Source organism: Dicentrarchus labrax, unplaced genomic scaffold (assembly GCF_905237075.1).
Source record: "Dicentrarchus labrax unplaced genomic scaffold, dlabrax2021, whole genome shotgun sequence".
Classification (NCBI taxonomy): domain Eukaryota; kingdom Metazoa; phylum Chordata; class Actinopteri; family Moronidae; genus Dicentrarchus; species Dicentrarchus labrax.
This window is the reverse complement of record NW_026136701.1, coordinates 22042171-22060092: the sequence shown is the minus strand read 5'-3', so window position 1 is coordinate 22060092 and position 17922 is coordinate 22042171. Positions and strand designations below refer to the sequence as shown.

The following is a 17922-nucleotide window of genomic DNA, read 5'->3' as shown; positions in this document are numbered from 1 at the left end:
CACCAACCACATCAGCCTGCAATGTGACTGACAATATACAGTACAAACAATATGAGGAGTATGTAGTATGGTATCATAGGAGACGTGTTAAGAGTTAAGTTGTCTGGGTCAGTATCTTCTTACTTTTTTCTACAGTTTTTTACTTGAAATCTGTTAATGCTATAAGAGCAACACAATAGCTCCAGGTGCCTCTATATACAAGCTCCCAGTCTTTCTTTATAACTGACACCATTACAGAATTATTTAAACCCAAAATTTTACCCAAATGTGAAAGAACTACCATGGCTTACTTCATGCCAAGCTAACCGAAGCACAGACCAGATGTTTAGGTGTCTTTACCACTTAGCCTAGTGTTGTTGCTTCTTATATACCGGTACACTTAAAATAGGACTAAAGTACTAATAATCTCCCCTCTGATCACAGGATCCAACCAATGGCTACTACAACGTCCGAGCCACCACCCATGATGAGGCGCGCCCCCAGTCCCGTGCCATCCACTACCAGGGAGAGTTTCGCTCCCCGAACCCAAACAGCGGACCAGCCGGTGCCACTTCCAGCGGACCCCCAGCTGGCGCCAGCAGTTCTGTTCCCCCCAGTGGGGTGCCAGGTTCAAGGGCAGGCTGCTACGACCCCCGCCCCCCTTCCAGGATGTCCCATGCCACCTATGCCCAATTCAACACCTTCTCCAGGGCGCCACAGAGCCAGCAACCACCTCCCAATCCAGCTCTTCAATCGCCTGGAGATTACCCCGGAGACTGCGGCCTGCTGGACAACACAACCCAGCTGGCCTATGACAACTACGGATACCCCTCCCAGTATCCCAGCTACCGCATGGGCTTTGCTCCGCCTATAGAGGAAGGACCAGCCTATGAGATGTATCCAACAGGACAAGGGACCGGGCCGGGGCCGGGGCCAGGGCCAGGGCCAGGACCAGGGCCGGGACAACAAAGTCCTGAAACCGGACTAGGGCAGTATGGTAGCTCCACTCGCTTCTCGTACTCATCTCCGCCCTCTGACTATTCCCAAAGACACACACAGCGGATGCAGACTCATGTTTGAGAAACACACATACACACTCTTTGACTTGCTTTTTGCGGCAGCAGTACTTATTACACGTTAAACAAAATCATAATAAATATTTAAAAAAATACATGAACAAATCTGTTTTCTGTTTCCATCGCATCCAGTGCATGGAATTTGGTTCATTTTCTGAGCCAATGAAACACACCAACAACTCACAGTAGTAAGCAGCATCGCATATAATACAGTTAGCAGCAATACATACAATACATGCAAAGCGACATTCACACACATTTGCGCAGACCTTCTGTTGCGTGCAGTGTTCCATGCTCCAACAAAAGCAACAGCGAGAGCCACAATCAAGAGAAAAGAGACAAAAAGAGAAGAAGAGCACTTTGAAGACAGGAAGAAGAAGAGTGCCAGGAGCTTAAAGAGAAGCAGAGGAACCTTTTTTCTTCCTGCAATCCTCGTCTTGCTCTTGGATCATCTCCCTGCATCACATTTTCCTCCATCCACCCCATCTCTGTAAATAAGCGCAAATGGAGATTTGGGTCATTTTAAAGTTATTTCCTTGTACAAACCTAAACAGTGTGATGCAGTACAGTGACCCACAGCAAACCTCCCTGTAATACACACTTTTTGCATTTTCCTGACTCTCACATATTGCAAAAAAAAACACACACATACAAACAGATCTTTAAAGACTTATTTGTTTCTATGTACTGCAGCAAAGGGGCAGCTTGGACTATGAATATATTTGGCACTTTTTGATCCCCTTTCCTCACTAAAACCTGCCCAGTGGCCATTGCTTACAAGATCTACCTTGATTTAAGTGGGACAAAGCTTCTTAAAGTGGTACAGTTAGTGACCAGAGTGCCAATGCTTATGTGCCAACACACACAAACTATTAAAGGTGTGTCTTCTTTCGTAAAGAGTGGACAATGAGATTCTCTGGACAAAGAGGTTTTTTGGATATGCCACATCTGAGAGAAAAGGAAAGGAGTGGTAGCAAGCTCTCTATATGCTCATTCTCTTCCTCATCTCGCATTTTTTATCATCATGATACATTTCTATACTAAACATTTCACTCGAGGTCAATGCTGTATACAGTATTTGTGAAACGAGGTGTGGCGGGAGCGCTTTTTCATTCAATGAATTACTGCAATTTGTACAAAAAGATACCTCCCCTACCCTCAAGTGTCAAAAAGTATTTGTTTCTCTCACTTGCACAGTAGGATAGATTTTTTTTCCATATTTATACCGAAACGTATGAAAAAAAAATGGCATTCAGAAACATTTTATAGTATTTTTATAAGGAGTTGTGGACCAAAGGTTCAGCGTTTTGGGTGAAACTCACTTTTTAATGTGTATGTGGCGACGTGATCGTTATTGGAAACGTTTTGAGTTTCTTTAAAAAGCGATGGATGGGGTTTTTAAAGTGGATGTTGTAGACTTAAATTAGAAAACCTGAAGGGCTTCTTTCCAAACTGACTGATATCCAGCAAGGGGAAATCTTTTTGGTGGATATCTCTGTTTGGTGTGAAACTCTTTCTTTGACTTCCAGTCTTTCGACTGGACTGCCTTCTTTCAAACGTCGACGACATTCAAAATGATGGATGAGAACAAGCAGATGCTCACTTTGAGCGCTGCTGTAAACTTTGTAAGCGATAAGACGGTTCAAGTGTAGTCTAACATATCAAAATGAAGGTACAGATGGTTCTATCTAGCTCATATGGTACTTTGTACATTTATATGTTAGAATGCTGGTTTGTTCACTGCTACAGAAAATTTGGTGGTATTTTATGTCTGAGAGTTTTCCATTATATTGTGTCAGCTTTGGTACGTGTAATTGGCCTTTAACCGCGCAGGTTCAAAATGATCAGTGTGTAAAATGTCGCTACTCTAACCTCTAACCTCTACTGATGCAGCTACTGTACAAGTCCCATGTTTTAGGAATCTCCACCAACCCCGCTATCATTTTGTTTTTCACCAGAAGAGAAAATCTGATTTGTCTGTTTAGTCTCCGCAGAAAATCTTGCAACTTCTGCAGCTGTTGGAAAAACTCTTCAGATTCACACTGTGATCAGCTTACAAAAGGCTGACAAATGCAGTGTGGGTTGTACCTGTCTACTGCAGCAGTTGAGTGAGTTAAGTTTGAAACATAAAATGATTTCCTTGCCTGATATTAAAATCTTTATGAGTCAGAAGTTATCAAAAAGGTAGCCTTACTTTTCCAAAATTACTTTACCAACAATGCCAACTGTGGATGCAACTGTTGACCCAGCATTTTAGGACATTTAGATACTCGTAGAGAACTGAAAGCTTTGAAGCTCTATTTTGTACTCTTCACATAGATAACATTTTCTTGTTACAAAATCACATCTTTAACATAATTCAGGCAACTAATTGGGGAGCACAAGAAATTCAGTTTTAGCCAACTTATGTGAGATATTTCTCCGGACGTTCACCTCAACAGGAAGTCATTTGAGCCGCTTGTAATGTTGCTCACAGTGTGAAGAGCAATGAAAACACTTGTATAAAGCAGCTACTCATGCTTAAGTAAGATCAGTGAAAAACAGTTGCCATTGTCTGCCATGAAGTTCACCGGTTCATGCGTGAATTGGTTCATGAGACTGGATTGGATTGCACTCTTAATTGTACTGTCGCGTAACTTCACCTTTTAAGGTGACAATCATGTGTTGAAGCCACAGCAGCAGCATCTATCTTTAATATACACTGCGCTTGAAATTATGAGGTTTCATCACTAATGCAGCTTTTCTTTCTTCATTTTCTTAAGGGACATTGAATAATACATGGCATTTTTTAAATTTGTTTTGACAACCAACATCATTTTCTTCAACAATTTATTTTTTCCTTTTCTTATGGGCAAATATGCTTTATTGGATAATCAAAGTAAATCAAGACTTTATGCAACAAACATTCACCCACTTCTTTCTCGACCGTTTTGTGAGCAGTTAAAAAATGATAGTAGATGAGATGGTGCTTTTCAAAAGACCAGAGGCTGAAAAGTGAATCCAGAAATCTCACCACCTCTAGAGGTAATCATTGAGTCTTTATACTTATCAGCCACCCTATCAACCCCTCACAGATACAGTATATTATGGTAATTGCTATTGTGCTAAGGGGCAGTAAAAAGTGTATTTATTGCTTCTATTTTGAATAAACCAACCAAACAGCCACGCCATTTCTGATTAGAATATCAGATGGAACCTTGTAGCTCCAAGGTCACAATATAAACCCTTTCACTAGTTATAGAGGGAAGAACGGCAGATGGAGCGCCCTTTTAAATTTATATGGTTATCACAGCCTTGGTACTGCATACTATTACCTCTTTACAACCTTTTTACAGAGTTGTAGCGGTGCAGTATTTTGCATCTGACTTGAAATGTCGTTATGACCTTGTGTAGAATGAGTAAATTTGACACCGAGGAGGTTCTGAGGCCAACAAATACACAGCCAGGCCATCCAGGTACTTAGGCGTTACCTCTTAACTATTTACAGTCTGTTGACAGTGGGGACACATAAATATGTAAAAGAAACCATAGATGCCAAAAATGTTAAACAGAGGTTAAGATTTGGTTCACCGCTGAAAAATATGCGGTTTAAGAGGGAATCTGGAAGTGTTTACTCCCCTTGGTTGTTATTTCATGTCTTTTTCCCTCTTTTTCCCATACGTACCTCTCTCCGCGGTACTGAAGCGCTTTACTCTCTACTCTCTCCCCTGTGTCATATTAATAACCACCAACCAGCTTCCAAATTTAGAGGTTTAACCTTTCTTTTCATGAATAAAAAAAAACTCCTCACGACATAGCAAACCATTCTCTCATAGCTTTCTTCCAAATTTTGATGATAACATATGGAGTAGGTATAGCAATCTAGCTTGTATTAATGTGTGTATGTTGGGGATCGGGAGTCTGTTCATGACATCAGTGTTCATTTATTTCTTGTTTCTTTCTATGAAAATCAATATTTTAAGTCTTATTTTCTGGATATTTACTTTATGGTGTTACATCACCAGTAGAAGAAATGACTGTGGTCAAAAGTGTGTGTTTAAACTTTTTATATACAGTATTTTATTTTGCGTGCATCGGATAGGGGGGCTCTGATTAATCAACCCAGTGAATAAGAGAGAGGGGTTGTGTGTCTGTGGCCAAAACGACTGCTCAGCCAGGCCACAAATAGCAAAAACTCTGTCTCAACTAGGCCAACCCAGGCTAGAACCAGGCCAGACCCACAGCTAACTGCTCTGTTCCATGCTGTGCTGTGCTGTGCCATCTCTGGCCAAGACTGACTCAAGTGGCTCAGTGTCCATTTTTACCTTTTGGAGTCCTCAGTGAGTGCCAAAAGACTGTGCAAAAAAAAAAAAAAAAAAAAAAATGAACTGAGCAGACAAACAAATGCAGCAGCCATTTGTGTTTATCGTGTTTATGTGTGTGTATGCTCATGGGTGACAGTGTGTGTGTGTGTGTGGGGGGGGGGTGTGTGTGCGTGTGCGTGTTTGTATGTACGCTACCTAATGTTTGTGTCTCCATACATGCACATGTACTGTGTTGGGACCACTGGACTGTAGAAATTAGGGTTTGACTGATTGTTTTGGGCCAATATGAGATTGCTCAAGCAGAAACGTTGTCATCTGCTGGTATGATGGAGGTTCCTTCTGAGCACAGCTACACACAAATGGTCTGAAAAACCTGAAATTTAATTTCCATTACAGATTGTAGTCATTCATTTAATTGTTCAATAATAATTTTTGTAAAATTACAATCAATTCAAAGGCAGTATCATACCTAACTGATGTTAAAGTTAGATTCCTTAAGATTTTTATGAAATAAGACCCAATTTTTGGTACTATTTATGAAATAAAAATGGTATCAGTGCAGCCATTTAATGTATTTACAGTCACTGCCTCGTGATCTATTTTTTTCAGTGATTAATATTAGAGCTTGAGCCGAATCAGAGCTTTGTAGGTGGGATCAAGGACGGGGATATCTTCCTGTGCTTGCTTTAGCACGAGGACTAGCTACTTTCAGGAAGAATAGAGACGAGAAACAAATGTGAATGAAACTGATTCAGCTTTATAAGTCATTGTAACTGGACTTATGGAAATAACTCTTAAATCAGCATATTTCCTCTGTCATTGTGAAAAATTTTAATTGGTCCTTGAGCTACCGCATTCATGTCAACTGACTGATAGTAGGGCAACAAAATAACTCTGACTCCCAAACAAAGATCAGGCAACATTACCACAATGTCAGACTGAATAATTAAGTGAAATGATAATTCAGTCTTATTATCAGGCGAGTGAACAAAACACAAGTTGCTCTTCTGTTCTGTGTAGCCCCTCAAGGCCACTTTGCTGCCCCTAGTGGTAGATAAATATGCCATTTTAAACAAAACACCAACAGTGACCACAAATCAATCAAGACTAAAATCTGAAGGATTATAACTTTAAACTGCCTTTAAGAGCAAACACAATTTTATTTAACATTTTATTATCAGTAGACACTTTAAAGGCATTTCCACCTTGTCAAGAAGATTCAGTTAGAATTGTTGTTTTTTGGATTAAAAATAGCACATTTTGAAGGTTAAATATTGTCAGCAGAGAAACCATATCAGTCAAACCCTCGTATAAAGCAGGACAGCTGGTAAGACAGAGTGAAGGAGACATTGCGTGGCCTTAGGACACGAGGAAGGAGCCGAGCTCGTCAGCTCGTCCCTCATCCAGCTGCTGAGCCTGTCTGCTCTCTGAAACAGCTGCACGAGTGAACAGGATTAATTGATGTTCAGCTCGGTGTCGTTAAGCATATGAAGACAAAGATCAGTACAGTGAGAAGGATTCCATATTGCACTTGAAAATGTTTGAAGTGGAGGTGTGCATGTGGGTAAGAGAGGAACAGTGTGAGTGTTTCAAATAAGCATATATTCTCCATACTCCAATTCTTTATTTTTATCCCTATATATTGTTCACATGTGTATTATGTTCATGTTGGGTTTGAGTACTTGTTTATCCCTTTTATTCAAGAAAAAAACCTGTACAAAACATACAAGATATTATTAAAATTTCCCTTTATTTCTCTGTTTGATTTTAATTTTTTTTTTTTTGTTTTTTTTTCAAATTGTATGTAATTATTTTTCCACAGTATTACAAAAAATAAAAGAAGACACGGCTTTCATAAGAACAGCAGCAAAGGCTCCTTTATTTTGTATTTATTTTATTATGCTGAAGCCTAGTTTAATAAACTATACAGAGAGTTCATTTTATTAAACTATATTCTGTATTTGTAAGGCAGGATGTGGCTTAAAATTGGTTTCAGCGCTTTACTTTGAAAGAAGTTTGTGTATCACACGTACTGCTGTTTATTTAGGTCAAACTATGAATGACTGCACCCAAACACTTGTTATGACAGTTTCTCATGTCGAGCAGCTAAAGTTGAGAGTTAGTGCGTGTCTATGTATAGCACACAGGCAGTGTTTTTACCTGAGTGTGACAGTGGAGCTCGGAGCAACACCAAGACAAACGTCTGCGGAGTCTCTCCTCTCATTTAAAAACTCATTTCTGGTCTGTCCTCTTTTTTTTCCTTCCTCTTTTCACCTCTCCTCTTCCTCTCTTCCTTTCTGCCTAATCTCTTTACAATTATTCGAATGTTCTGCTTTGCTCTTCTACTTTTCTCTCCCCTTCTCTTCCTTCGCGTTGTCACTCCTTTTCACATATAATGTTCTTCTAATGTACTTTGAACATATTTTCCCTTACACTTGTCCTTAGTCCTCCTCTCTTCTCCTCTCTCCTCTCCTCCAGTCTCTTTTTTACTCTGATGTCTATAACGTCCTCTCCACGTCTTCTCTCCCCTCTCCAACCTTTTCCTTTTCTTTCTTTGTTTTTCTCTCCTCTCCTCTTCTCCTCAGTCCCCCTATTCACTCCGTCCTCTCCTTATCTTTAGTCGTTCCTTCTCTTCTCCTCTCCTCTCCTCTGCTTTTGCTTCATCTGCTCAGTCGTTCTCCCACGTCCCCAATCATCTCCGGTTCCCCCTCTCTTTTCCTCTTCTTTGTCATCCTTTCACAAGTCTGTTCTGTCCTCTTTCATTGCCACATCCTGTCAATCCTCCTCTCCTCTTTTTTCACCTATATTCCCTCCCTCTATCTCCTCAGTTCTTTCTTTTATCTGTTCTGCTCACCTCTTCTTTTGCTTCATCCTCTCATTCCTCTTTACATACACCTTTCTAACCTCCTCCACCTCCACCTCTCCCCTCCAGTCTTTTTTCTTTCACTTGTCCTCAGTCCTCCTTTCACCTGTCTCTTCTTCTCTCCTCACCTCTTATCTCACATCCTCTCATCACCAAACCTCCCCTTTCTCCTCCTTCTCTGTCCTCCTTGTCCTTTCAACATGTATCCTCTTCTCTCCTCTCCTTCTTTCATCCAACGCTCCTCTGGTTTTCCCCTCCAGATATGTCTTCAGTCCTTATTTCCCCGCCCCTCCCCTCTTTTTCTCTTTCTCTCCTCTCCTTATCCAACTTTCCTCTCCTCTCCTTACTCCTCATTTCACCTTTTTTTCTGTTGACCTCTTCACCTCATGTTGTCAGTCCTCCTCTCACCTCTGCAACCTTCTGCTGCTCTCCCCTCTTTTCCCTCTTCTCCTTTTTCCTCTTGTCAGTCCACCTTTCAGAACTGTCTTGTCTACACTATTTTCTTGCCTCATCCTTACAGTCCTCCTCTGTCCTCCTTTCACCTCCCCTGACTTCTCTGCTCCTTTTGTCCTCTCCTCTCCTCTCTTTATTCCTCCTCTCACCTCTCCTACTCTCATTTCACTTCTCTTGCCTCACCTCATGTTGTCAGTCCTTCTCACATCACTGCAACTTTTTCCTCCTCTCCTCTTCTTTTTTTTCTCCTCAGTCATCCTCTCCCCTTTTTCAGATTTTGCAGTAGCTCTTGACAGTTCCACTCTCACCTGTCCAACCTTCTCCTCCTCTCTCCGGGTGTCTCTCATTTCCTCCTCTCTGTCCTCCTTTTTTCATTCTTGTCCCCTCATTCTCTCACCTCTCCTCGCTCAGTTTTTCTCCCCTGTTACTCTTCCGCTCCTTACATCTCCCTTTCCCTGCTTTTCGGCCCCTCTCTCCTCTCTGCTACCTTTTTCCCACCCATCTTCGTCTCATTACTTCTCCTCACTCCTCCTTTCACAATTTCTCTCCCCAGTCTTCCTCTCCTCTCTAGTGAATGACAGGACAAATGAGGGTGGAGAAAAAGCGAAGGCAAGAAAGAAATAACAGACATGGCAGGAAAAATAAAGACAAGGACAGAAAACAGACAGGACGCATCACAGCCTCCCTTTCTCATCTTTACTTAGTGTGTATTAGTGATTATCGTCTCCTCTCTCCTTCCACTCTCATTGAGGAATAATGTCTGGAATAACCTTCAGCGCTGCACCCCCGACTCCAGTGGACCCCCCTCCTTCACCACCACTTCCATTTTATCCCCTTGTTCACATTTGAAGCGGTCGTTGTATGGATTATGGCCCCTCTCATACTTGGCACTGCACTCAACGCCTGAGATATATTATCATATTAGTGGAGAATGATGTAATGCATTTCAAGACATTTGTCCTTCGCACACCCTCTGTCCCTCCGCAGATGATGTCACTGGCTTTGTGTCTCGAAGGCAGAGAAGTTGTCAAGTGGCTTGTGGGGTTTTTCTGCTTGATGCTGTCGCCATCTTATGGTGGGAGAGTGGAATTGGGCGATGAGTGGAAAAGAAGGCAAGGGGGTAAATTAGGATGTAGGCAATTATTTATTACTGAACCAGAGGATAATGTGACTCATAATAGACGTCCTTGGTGTAACTGTACTGACGTGGTCTGTTGGGTCAGGGACAGAAGAAAAGAGACAGACACTTTGGATATGACTTGATTACAAATCAGGGTTTGACCGACATGCATTTTTGGAGCTTGTTGCCAATGACAGGATGTTTGTATTAAAGTTGTTTATAGCGGGATATAACATAATCTATATCTTTTAATTTGATCATATTCACAAATAAATTATGAAAATGTATTTTTTTTAAAACATTATAGTCAGTGCTTTATCCATTGCAACAGAGAAACAAACCATAAGCAAAACTTAAAAGTGAATTTGGAATATTAAAAAAAAAATCTACCAACCAAGTCTGGTGACAAGGAAAATAAAAGGAATGCGAAAGAAAGAAAATCTGTGGCCAAACTATGTTTAATCTGATCATATCTGATTAGAAACAGTCCAAGCTGTGTTATTGATGTTGTTATTGATCATGTAGCTATATAATTATCTAACTTTATTTATTCATGTAGTGATTTGAGAGTAACAGGAGAAACTTGTCTGAGAGAACAAGAAAACACTCATAGACAACCATGCAGACAGCATATAAGAATAACACAAATAAGGCCAGACAACCAATGATCGAATGACAAATAGTTAATCAAAAAACCTGCAAGAGTCATAAAAATATCAGACAGTAAAGCTTTAAAATCTCCAAGGAGAGTGAAAGACTCTAGCCAGAGGGCAGTCTGCAGTTTACAATAAATATTTAATCAAACGAGTAAGCATCCCGCCACAAGGGAGGACTTACTGCAGCCCAGCATACTGGTCTAAATATATAATATATACATACTGATGAATAAAGATCTATAGTATGTCATTCAATTTTTTGCAAAATGGAAATGATTCAAGATTAAATCTTAGTGTGAAAATGTTGGACATTTATGGGTCCCTAAAAAAAGGGATGAAGTGGTACGACAGGTTAAATGTGACTATATGAAGAAATGAAGAGCAGCCTTTACTGCTGTTTATGCAGAATCATCTCACAATTATCAAAATCAAAGACATATAAGCTACAAAAGCAAAAATGTGCTACTAGGCCTCAATTAATCTTTCTCCTACTCTCTATGCAATGTGTTCAGCTCTTCTATGCGGAAATACTGCCTGGCTCCACATTTGCATTGCTGCAAAATTAATTACACACATTAATTTAGGAATATACAACATGAAAGCACAAAATGGGAGTTGTGATGATCTTAAAACTAGATCTGAAGGCCTTGTTTTCTGTTTTATGCCAGAATATATTTTGAACGCAGGACCGCCAGAATATATTTTGAACGCAGGACCAGCTTCACTACTAGATAGGGCCTCAAGACGTTATCATGTCAGCTTATGTTCTGCTTTAATGGTGCATAGTCCCAAACAAATATTCTTGGTGATCCTAATACTGGAGTACTGTGGTTATTGGAAAAAGTTGTTCTGCCCTTAATTAAGCACTAAATCATGGCCTGAGTGGATAAAGGTGCAGAGTGCATGCAGTCGGATAATGACTTTGTGCATTATCATATCATCTCCATAATGCAGATGCCTTCCCGTCACAGATACATTTATCTGTGATTGTCTTGCACTGAAGCATCCATGTACTGTACATGTTTTTAAAACATCAACACTAAGACCCTCCTTGACCCTCATCCCTTATCACCCCACCTACAAGATCTTCCCTGAATAAAATAGAAGATGAGTGTAAATAGCTCATGCAGAAGTCTGGACTGATTTTGATTAAACATTGAGGAACAATGCTTTTTGGCAATGAGACCTCATTGGGATGCTGTAGTTAAAGGTCAGCTTCAAACTTAACAAAGGGGGTGATTGAACCGCCAACCTTGTTACTAGGGAAAACCTGCTTTATCTTCTGAGCCACAGCCATTGTAACATATTATTTTTAGAATTTCTGGACATTTTGTATGCTGAAATAAAATATCAAACTTTAATATATATATATGTAGCAAGTCTACTATAACCGACTATAATACATTAAGTGGAGAACAACGAGGATTGATCTTTCTCTTGTGTAAATTGATGTACACATTATCAGCAATTTATAATTCAAAGTTATTCAGAATATGATCCAAGTTTCATCATTCCTCTATTTGAAGATGGATTATTTGAGTCATGGTCTAACAATCTCTGGCAGATTATTCCTCCTCAGTGTTAATGCTGCTAAAGCCTCTTCTTTCACAAGGAGTTTATAGATGCAGAGATGCATCTGATGATGCTATAAACAGACCAGCATGTCTGTGAACTGCTTTGGTTGGAGTCCAAGTTTTGGCAGGGCAGAAGTCTGGCCTCGAACACAGTATTCGGGCAGCGTTTGGTCCTTTAAAGCACTTCCTTAAACTCATACAACATATGTGAAGAAGAAAAGACAGCAGATAGATTAACATGAGGGTGGCACAATGCTGCAAATTGGCAAGACAAATGCAAACATTGGGTATTCTGTTGGAAGACATCAAGCTGGCACTGATACCTGGAGTGAAGCAAAGAGAGATTTGTTCTTCAGCTCCACGGGTTTGAGGTCTGTGGATTGCGGATTGGGAAAGATTATGAGTGACTTGTATGTCATCAAAATGCAGATGATGCATCAAAGCAAAATCTGTCATTGTTTGTTCAACAGATTTGGCTTCTTCTCACTCACTTCTCACTGTAAGTCAGAGTAAAATGATTCACGCTGGGATTCTCAAAAGAAATCCTCTTCACACTGCAAACACTGTCAGATGTTGTGATATGCAAAAAACACAAAAGAAACTTGAAAACCGTGGCATTATCATACATTAATTACCAAGACTATGACAAAAACTGCTTCCTACTGTGCTTCACATACAATACAACCATTGCAAAATACTGTCAGGCATGAATTAGAACAGGGTTAAAGAGGAATAAATCCGGCATATATGATGAATTGATGTAGCATACTCAATTTGGATAGAAGGACCAGTGTGTAGGATTTAGTGATATCTAGTGGTGTAGTTTCATATTGCAACTCCCTTGATTCAGACTCCCTTTCCAAGCACAAAGGAGAAACTATGGTGGACGTGAAACCAACAAACAACTGCTAGGGCCTCTGTAGATAAAACATGCTCATTCTAAGATAACAACAATTCTTAGTTTTATTTGATTATGCTAATGAAAACATGTAGTAGTGACAATAATAATTAAATAAATCAGTTTAATGACAACCTTACCCGTTTCCTTTTGCTAATTCAGTTTGACTGCATCTGACATAGAATGCTATTTGTCTCAGTTTCTGAATTATTAAGTACAGAATAGGCCACTTTGATTGTTTGGATTAAAAAAAATTACCTCATAAACAATACGAGTCTGTAATATTTTGAATGCAAGTGAGATTAGTAATGCGGCCGAGAATTATTGTCGTGACGAGTTGTCTTGAAAAGCAGAGGTTACTTAAAAAAAACACCATTAACCTAAAAACAAATATGATAAAATGTATGTATTACAGAAAAGAACCAATGTTAAAAAAGTATTTTTTCTGTTTTGCCATTGGTAACTTTAAAATATAAATTTATTTTGGGACAGTGGGCTATGTTTAAGTGAGAGTGAAAGACAAAACCCTTTGGCCTACAGCACAGATCCTTTATGATTTCAGACCAGACTTCTCAGTGTGACATACTGATGAGGGACAGAGAGCATATAAAACCAAGAATTATATTCTTGGGACCAGGAAGGACAACGCCACAGTAAAATGCAAGCGGTGTTGAATATAGAACAGAAAACAGGAAGTGAGTCACCAAGATGAATTCTAGTGATAAAGCGAAAGCAAAAACTGAACTAATACAACAAATACACATTACAAACTACAGTAGTTTCGTCTTCTTTCAAATAACTTCTGTCCCAGGTACCAAAGATGAAATTGTTCTTAAGCTAACTTTGATGAAATATATAAAATCTAGTTACTCTTAAGTGAATACATAAAAAATAAATATATAGCCAATAGCCTATTTATTAAAATTATTCAAAATATGCACAGGATTGGTTGAAACAGATAATACTACTCTTGTTTTTTCATCTTTTCATGAACTTTCAGATCTGTTTCCATTTCAGTCTCTATCAACAGATACCAAGAAGTCAAACAGCTGAAAGAGGAACTCTAAATAGAGGAGTTAGCTTTTACACATCATGCTAACATTGTGAAACTGTGTGTGGTTTGACAGGAAAAACACAGCTATGACTTTAACCCTGTGGTGTGTTAGAGAAAAACAGAACGGACAAATTAATGCAGTCAGACAGGGCAACCAACTCTATAATGTCTATCTTTGTGATACTGGGACTGCTGGTCTGCACAGAGGCACAAGGTAGGACAATTACATGATATTTACAGACACAGAAATAATGAATGCCTTGTTTTCAACACCAAGCCAACACCTCTGCACTTCTCTGACATGTGAGCTAAAAAAAACAAATTAAATACTGACAGTAAACTGAAGTAAATGTTATCTTAATGTGAAGGCTTCTGAGCGATTTGGATACATTGCAGTAATTTTGCAGAAGTTTTCCCTTCATATACACACAGACGTAACAATTTGAGGTTCTTGCTCAAGGCCGATTTGACACATCGACAGAAGGAGCAAAGGATCAAAGCTGGCGAACAATAAGTGGAAGAAGGAAGAAAAAGAGGTTGACTAAAGATATTTAGTAACATCATGGGGCATTCTGTGTTAAGACTCATTATCATTAGTACATTAGTAGTAGTAAATGGACCTGTACTTGTATAATTACATGCCACATTCGCCCTTTCATACACAATCACACGCCGATGCACAGCAATCAGTATCTTGCTCAAGGATACTTCGACATGTGCCGGGAGGAGCTGGGGATCGAACCAACAACCTTCCAATTAGGGAATGACCCGCGCTGCCTCTGCGCCACATTAGTCGTAATAGTTGAAAGAAGAATGGTGTAAAACTTTGTATTACATTTCTGATCACTTCAAGTTTTAAACATACTAAAGCTGAATACAATGTCAGTGAACCAAAGCAGCCAAAACAATGAGCTGAAAGATTAAAAAGGTCCATTGAAGTGAAGGGAAGTGCTGAGACAGGTGATCATTTTCTGTGGTTTTGCTGCTATGAGCAACACCTTTCACGTACATGATATATTGCCAATACAGACGTATTGATTACAGCGGTTTTAAGTATACAAATGATGTTGATATCTGTTCTTTCTGCAGGTACCAGCACTGGGACTCCTGTGTTTGTGCAGACAGGAAAAGATTTATTCCTGGAGGTCAACAAACCTGTTACTCCACTACTACAAGAAAAAGACTTTGATTTTAGATTTACACTTAATGACATTAAAAATATTGTAAAATTTTCTACTGGTGGGCTTCCAAAATTGTTTCACAATAGAGCTGAATTCGATAAAGAAAATTACACTTTAGTCTTGAAGAATGTACAAAAGACTGACAGTGGAGAATACACTGCATATGTTTCTGGTCAACAAGACCAACAAGTAGCTAAATACAAGGTCACAGTTATGGGTAAGTTTCTTAACATTTCAAATGTTGACATACAGCAGTACCCTGTTATAAAACCCTTCACACCTGAATGTTTTTATCTTCCAGATCCAGTGTCTCCAGTTAAGCTGGAGGTGAACTCCAGCAGCTCATGTAACCTCACTGTGATCTGCAGTACAACAGACTCTCACATCAGCAGCACTTACAGGTGTGTCAACCAAACCTGCTCTCTGGAGGGAGAAGAGAGATCAGAGGACACAACCTATCCTTCTTTTATCAAAGTCTACCTGCAGCAAGGCTACATCATCTGTAACCATAGCAACCAGGTCAGCTGGGAGCAGGACACGCGGGAGATTAAACCTCTCTGTGAGACACAAACAGGTACGATTAAAAGACTTAAACAAATGTTACGCAGGGACATTAAAATAACAGTTCTTGATAATGACGCACAGTTTAGAAGCAGGTTAAAGTTAGTCATTACATAAGCTTCTTTTAAAGAAAACTTTTTAGTCTCAATAATAATGAAATAAATCAGTTAAATGACAACCTAACCAGTTTCTTTTTGCTAATTCATTTTTGCAATACAAAACAATATATCAGCATAAAACTATTATCAAGCTGGTTAACAATGCATGATGCATATGGACAGTCTGAAAACTCAACTACACTTTACATATATTTTGTACAAAGTACACACAATAACACACAATGCTATCTAAACACAGTGAGTGGAATAACTGATTAGTTCTTGTGCTGTAATATGACTCACCATCTGGATCAGTTTTGTATTAAAATTTGCTGTTTTGCTGTGTTTCAGGTTCACAGTCTGTCTCTGTGTGTCTGGTGAAGACAGTCGTGTTGTCTGTCGGCCTGATCATCATGGTGTCTGCAGTCATCAGCGTTCATATCATGGAGAAGCGCAGGAAGCAAAAGTAAACAAATAGTTCTCTACCAACCAATCTTTTTAATGCTATTCCCCCGATCTACATTTGGTGGTGGTAACGCACCAAGAAATGTATGTAGAAGACAGCAAGCAAAGCCTCACACACTAAACAGGGATGCTCTTGTTAGAGCTGAGAGGAGGATCATATGGAAATCCAGGTTTGAGAGCAGATTACATTACAAAACCATAAAAATGTATATTATATTTCCTCCGTTGTGCCATACATTGACACTATCATGTAGTAAGTAAAAAACTGTAAGCGGAAGATAGAAACTGTTCACTGATGTGTCACACAGATACCGACCAGCATTTTAAATGTATATATTTGGTTTGTTTTATGTTTAGGTTTTTAGATATCCACCTCTAAAAAACGTTTCACCCTCTGTTTACCCTTTTTAGGTTTTCATACTATATATAGGATATCTCATATCTGACTGTACTCAAACATATAAGACTTGTGAAATATATTAAAATTTTAAAGCATAATTTAACATAAAATTTGTCATTTAGAAGAGTACATTATAGCATGACTGTGTGTTCCTGTTCTGAAATGTGCATATATAAATAAAACTGCCTTGCCTTGTATCCAATTCTCTCCCATGTTTCCTTTAAAGATACTAAATGTATGTATTACACAATAGGACCAATGTTAAAAAAGTATTTATTCTGTTTTGCCATTGGTAACTTTAAAATATACATTTATTCTGGGACAGTGGGCTACGTTTAAGCATCCTATTAACTGGCCTTTTACCAGCACCCGGACTGAAAGGCTTCTTGTTGATGGTTGTTAAGTCAGTTTCCACATGAGAGTGAAAGACAAAACCCTTTGGCCTACAGCACAGATCCTTTATAATTTCAGACCAGACTTCTCAGTGTGACGTACTGATAAAAGAGAGAGAGCAGGAAGGACAATGTCAGGAATTGGTTTCAAGTGCAGTGAGCCACCAAGATGAATTCTAGTGTTATAGTGAAGCAAAAACTGAACTAACAGAACAAATACACAGTACAAACTACAGTTGTTTCTTCTTCTTTCAAATAACTTTTGACCCAGGTACCAAAGATGAAATTATTCTTAAGCTAACTTTGATGAAATATATAAAAACTAGTTACTCTTAAGTGAATACATAAAACATAAATATATAGCTAATAGCCTATTCATTTAATTTTTCATAATATGCAGAGGATTAGTTGTGTTACGTATGTGTGTTTTGCCTCTGCTCTGTCCTGTGCCCTGTTCCAGGTACCGCCCTCCCCTCCGACTGGTCAGGCACACCTGCAGTAGATTTAACGATCATAAGATTGCTTTAAAACTACGACAACGGAAGCAGACGAGGCCAGTGGGCCAAACCACAAGATGGTGTTGTGAGGCTGTCGGTTGTGAAGCAGAGCTGTATGGTGCTGTGTGTCGTGTGTCATTATCATTACTCCCTCAGTGGAGGGATAGCATTATTCATATTTATTTGTTGGACCAGTGGTTGGTTTGTTTAGTTTAAATGTTTTTTGTTTATTGAACTCATTTACTTTTAAATAAATAGTTTACTAGTACAAATCTTTCTGTTTCCTTTCTTTAACACCCGGTTAATTATTAATTGTTGCGCCTCTCTTCCCCTGGACTAACAGATAATACG

At 39.2% G+C, this 17922-nt stretch overlaps 2 protein-coding genes across 3 annotated transcripts in view; both read left to right on the top strand.

Moving 5' to 3' along the window:
- Positions 1-7220, top strand: part of kirrel1b (kirre like nephrin family adhesion molecule 1b) — a 74254-nt gene extending 67034 nt beyond the window's left edge. For both annotated transcript variants that reach the window (XM_051403772.1, XM_051403763.1), the window contains exon 15: positions 424-7220. In XM_051403772.1, the coding sequence (XP_051259732.1) occupies positions 424-1059 (636 nt within the window). In that variant the 3' untranslated portion in view covers positions 1060-7220. The remainder of the gene's footprint in view (positions 1-423) is intronic.
- A 6803-nt stretch (positions 7221-14023) lies between these two features.
- LOC127365650 (uncharacterized) lies at positions 14024-16879 on the top strand. Its single transcript, XM_051403971.1, has 4 exons — positions 14024-14191; positions 15067-15375; positions 15460-15732; positions 16169-16879. Exons 1-4 carry the CDS (start codon positions 14113-14115, stop codon positions 16285-16287), a joined length of 780 nt encoding a protein of 259 aa, XP_051259931.1. The 5' UTR covers positions 14024-14112; the 3' UTR covers positions 16288-16879.
- Positions 16880-17922: the final 1043 nt, after the last annotated feature.

What these genes read in the sequence shown, in the direction of transcription:
- LOC127365650 (XM_051403971.1), top strand. Translation starts at nt 14,113, where the DNA reads ATGCAGTCAGACAGGGCAACCAACTCTATAATGTCTATCTTTGTGATA. An exon ending in ATACAAGGTCACAGTTATGG is followed by an intron (nt 15,376 to 15,459) that starts GTAAGTTTCTTA and finishes TTTATCTTCCAG; the next exon opens with ATCCAGTGTCTCCAGTTAAG. An exon ending in TCTCTGTGAGACACAAACAG is followed by an intron (nt 15,733 to 16,168) that starts GTACGATTAAAA and finishes GCTGTGTTTCAG; the next exon opens with GTTCACAGTCTGTCTCTGTG.